The sequence below is a fragment of the Lolium rigidum genome, chromosome 5 (genome assembly GCF_022539505.1).
Source record: "Lolium rigidum isolate FL_2022 chromosome 5, APGP_CSIRO_Lrig_0.1, whole genome shotgun sequence".
NCBI lineage: Eukaryota > Viridiplantae > Streptophyta > Magnoliopsida > Poales > Poaceae > Lolium > Lolium rigidum.
In genome coordinates this window covers 230,956,469-230,960,545 of record NC_061512.1, presented here as the reverse complement: position 1 = coordinate 230,960,545, position 4,077 = coordinate 230,956,469, and the positions used below count along the sequence as shown (strand labels likewise).

Genomic DNA, 4,077 nt, shown 5'->3' with positions numbered 1-4,077 from the left:
CACCAACTATACAGGTATGGGTATAGTATTACTCTACTTTATCCATACTCTAGCCATTGCTCTCATTAAGTTTGAAACAAAATAATTATTATATATATAAAAGATGATGGCTTTTCCTCTTCCTTCGTTGATCCGAGCACTATTCAGGTGTATGAACAACGCATGTAAATAGTGCCATCATTTTTTGTTTATTTGTCTTCCGAAAAAATCGATAGCAATTTTTTGCAACAATTTATCGGTATTCTACAGTAATTTAATTACCCGCCGATAATATTTCACTCGAGCATAATTCTTTAGCGGTAATTCTATTTGTCGTGTTAAATATTTCACGATATTTATTCACGATGTGGTAACTACCCGTATTTTCCCAAAAACAATTTATCGGTTAAATCTTGAACGTTTCCAATGTCAACTACAATACATGTCGTTAACTACCTAATATTAATTCTTTATGGTTGCATATTTCCACAATGGTAATTTCTCAATGGAGCACAAGTGTGATAATTTAACACACATTTTCAACCTCAACTGTAATTCTGGACAATAATTACCCGTCAGCAATTCTTCCCCGGTGCATAATTCTTGATCATTAATTTCGAAATAAATCCAACACTCACTACCTCTTTTAACCGGAAAAATGTTCTATTCTTCTACGTTACAATCGAAATATATACTTACTCCACTATCCGTCGTATCTTTCACCCGGGAATAATACTATTACTCCTTTGATCTATATTACTTGCCACTAAAATGGATATATCTACAATTAAAATATGTTTAGATACATCTATATTAGGGTTAAATAATATGAATTGGAGGGAGTACATTCTTCTATGGTATCTTTAGAAAGATATACTATTACCTGTTGCCTCTTTCTGCCAGAGAAAATACAATCGTTTTCTTCACTTGAAATTCCTAAAACAAATATAATCCACCATCTGCTGCCTCTTTTAGTTAACAAAAATACTACTGCCATCTTTCTGGTATCTGTGAAAGATCTTGCTCCATCGTATGCCACATCTTTTAACCGCTCCGCATTATCGTTCATCCGGGCACTGCAGCTACTGTGTAATGCTACTAGAAATGGTACTGGCATACTACCCTCCTCCCTCCCCTTTTCATCGCCTACGATCGTCCGGTGTTTTTCTTTTCCATACTACCCAGTTTTTCCATGGCATTAAGATTAGCGCTTTCAGGTTTTCTTTTTGCTTCCTTTTGAGAACCTAAAATACAACTTTTAATAGCAAAGGTATTTTAAGATGTTTCAGATAAGTGATTTTGCACTTTTATCATTTCTGCCTTTCCCATAGGGGAGTTTGACCTTCCACTTATACTTCTTCTTCTCGAAGTTGAGATCCATATTGAAGAAGAATACCTCCCTCGTGCTTTCTATGCAAGAAATCATTCCTTTTCAGCGATACCAATAGGCGCTGAAAAAAAAAATCTAAACCATGGTGTTATAATACTACCACTTTTACTCTTTTGGTCAGTACTATTTTTTTGACCTGGTTTGGTCATATCACACCAACACTTAATAAACAGTCTAACAAGCAAGGATGCGGCGGCAAACTTCCTAGTGTGAATTAAAGCCACTAGCTATAGGGTTATGTGTATAGTAAAATTTACATCGGCTGGTACAGATATGGATGACAATTTATACTCAGGTGTGTATGGGTATAGTATTTACTTATACCCTACCCATTTGCCCTCCTTAAGGTCGAAACAAAATAATCTAAACTTAACGACGCATTAACCCATCCCATTGCACTTTCATTTTCCTTGATTAAACATTCGATGTACGAGCATCAAAGAATCAAAATATGCTGTACATGGTACTATACACGGATCTCCTCCTCTGAAGGTGGATCCAACGATCAACTGAATAAACTATCTAAACTAACTAACTAATAGCACTGATCGAGTCGTTGAAACTGATTTCGGTCTCGGTTTGCTCAAAAGTCATCGTCTTCTAGAATGGCGCCAACCTCTGCACGTCACCTGCCGCACGACGACGATGGCGAGCGCCACGACTTCTGTAGCCCGATCTCTCCCTCGTCTTCCCCGCTGTCTCAGCACTGCCGCCGCGCACTGTCTTCCGAGCGCCACCATATTTTCCGTACGCGTGCTCACTCCATTCACGGTCTGCTAGTTCGGCGTGCTCGCCGGGGGAGACGAGTGGCGCCACTCGAGCCATTTTTCGTTGCCTGCCCTTGGTTCCTGCCACGTTCTTGCGGCGCGGAGGGGACGCGACGCCGCTGACGATGGCGAGCGCCGAGCTGGCCCTGAGGGCGAGGGCCGCCATCTCGTGGCCGGAGAGCGCCAGGCGGAGCATGGATACGGGGAGCACGAAGTAGAGCCATCCTGGTTGCAGCTCCTCCTCGTCCGCCAGAGCACGCGGGGGCGCGTCGAAGCGGAGCTCGTCGGAGCTGCACAGGAATACCGACTCGTTTCTGTTGCGCTCGTCGTTCCCCAGAGCTTCGCGCGCCGTGACAGGCGCCGTGTACTGCGCCATGGAGCCGTCCAGGCCGACCACCTTTGCCGTGGCCGGTCTCTGGCCCGATGAGCCCGACGCCGGGGAGCGCGAGATGCAGGCGCCCATTTCTTCCCTAGGGACGACGTGTTTGTGCGTGTGATGTGCGCCGCCGTGAGTCTGTCGGAGCAAAGTGGATTGGTTGGTTGATCTGCTGATCCGTTGGTACCTCGGGCAGACGGCGTGCGACTGCGTTGGCTTTTTATACAGGGAACATGGAAAGCAGCTTCCAAGTAGCGCATGTTTATGCGATGACGCAGGCCAGTTCGTCATCCGACGATTGGGCTCGTGGTGCTGCCAGTGTTAACGGAGATGACTACTTGCATTGCAAGCTGATCGCGTGATTGTCAAGTTGTGGGAGGTTTCGCAGATTAGGCTGAGAAAGTTCTGCTCAAAATACGTATTCGCTTCTAGAGACTGACAAGCCGGCCGTGCGTACGAGTGGGACAAAATACGGGAAGTGACGGCGACCTGTCAGCAATTTTAAAGCCGTTCGCGTGGTCAGGGCAACAATTTTTTGTACATCAATAGTTCATCGTCACGGCTCGCGACAGCTGACTGTGATGGTTTTCTTTAGTGTGGATATAACCAACTTGTTCATGCACGTACACCCAAGAATCAAAGTTCAGAGGGGATAATTAGGACAGGAATGTAATTTAATTCACGTGCCTAATTAACTTACTTGACAGTAGTGACACAATCTGCAACATCGTAGCATAGGCCAGGCTTGCCAATCGTAAATGAAATGATTGCAAGGAATGTAGTTTTGGGAGCCTTACGAGTATCCATTATCTAGTGTAAATTTCAGTTTTTTTCCATCCAGTTATGTATTTGTGAGTTGTGACACATACAATCCCATTTAGTAGTACTTCTACCTGACAACAAAGCTTCTTTCATTTCACATCCATCCATCGAGTTCATTCACCTCTGCTCTCTCGGGCTTGCTGCTACTGCTGCTGGTGGTGGCTCGTCCTGAAATCAAATGTTACATGCACCGCTGCACCTGAAACCTTACCTTGTAGCATCTCCAGCCGCGTCCCTCAAAATGTCCCCCAAAACGAAGACTTGGAACACGGTTTCATCGTAGTTTTGTATTTCTTTTTGTTAGACTAAACCGCATGTTACTTTAACGTGGTGTATATGTTCAAAAATTGTTCAGTTTATCTTTATAATATTACTCCTCCAACCAGGGCCGGTCCTAAGATTTTCAGGGCCCGGGGCGAAACTATAACCTAGGGCCCAAAAAACCTCAAATAGTAATTTATATATATGTACATACAAAATATTACCGATAAATATTTAAATTATTTTTTACGCTAAAAACAGTGGGAAAAGACCCCATTACGCCATCTTCATTTTTTTTATAAAAGACATGTGCAAAGAGTTCATGAATCACACAAAATCAATATTGATGCCAAATAATGTTTATAGTCTTTAAGTTTTGACATTCCAAGATGAAAAGTTGTTGGCGAGGGATTGTCAATATCTATCTTACCGAAACGCATCCACTCTCACAAGAACCACGTTGTCCGATGGTGGTCGGTAGT

The 4,077-nt window shown here is 43.3% G+C and overlaps 1 protein-coding gene across 1 annotated transcript; it reads right to left on the bottom strand.

Annotated features, from left to right (window-relative positions):
- Window positions 1-1,969: 1,969 nt before the first annotated feature.
- On the bottom strand, window positions 1,970-2,599 carry LOC124657212. Its single transcript, XM_047195797.1, has one exon. The coding sequence runs from the start codon at window positions 2,597-2,599 to the stop codon at window positions 1,970-1,972; it is 630 nt and encodes a 209-aa protein (XP_047051753.1).
- Between the last annotated feature and the right edge of the window lie 1,478 nt (window positions 2,600-4,077).

Coding starts and splice junctions, on each gene's coding strand:
- LOC124657212 (XM_047195797.1), bottom strand. CDS start 2,599: ATGGGCGCCTGCATCTCGCGCTCCCCGGCGTCGGGCTCATCGGGCCAG.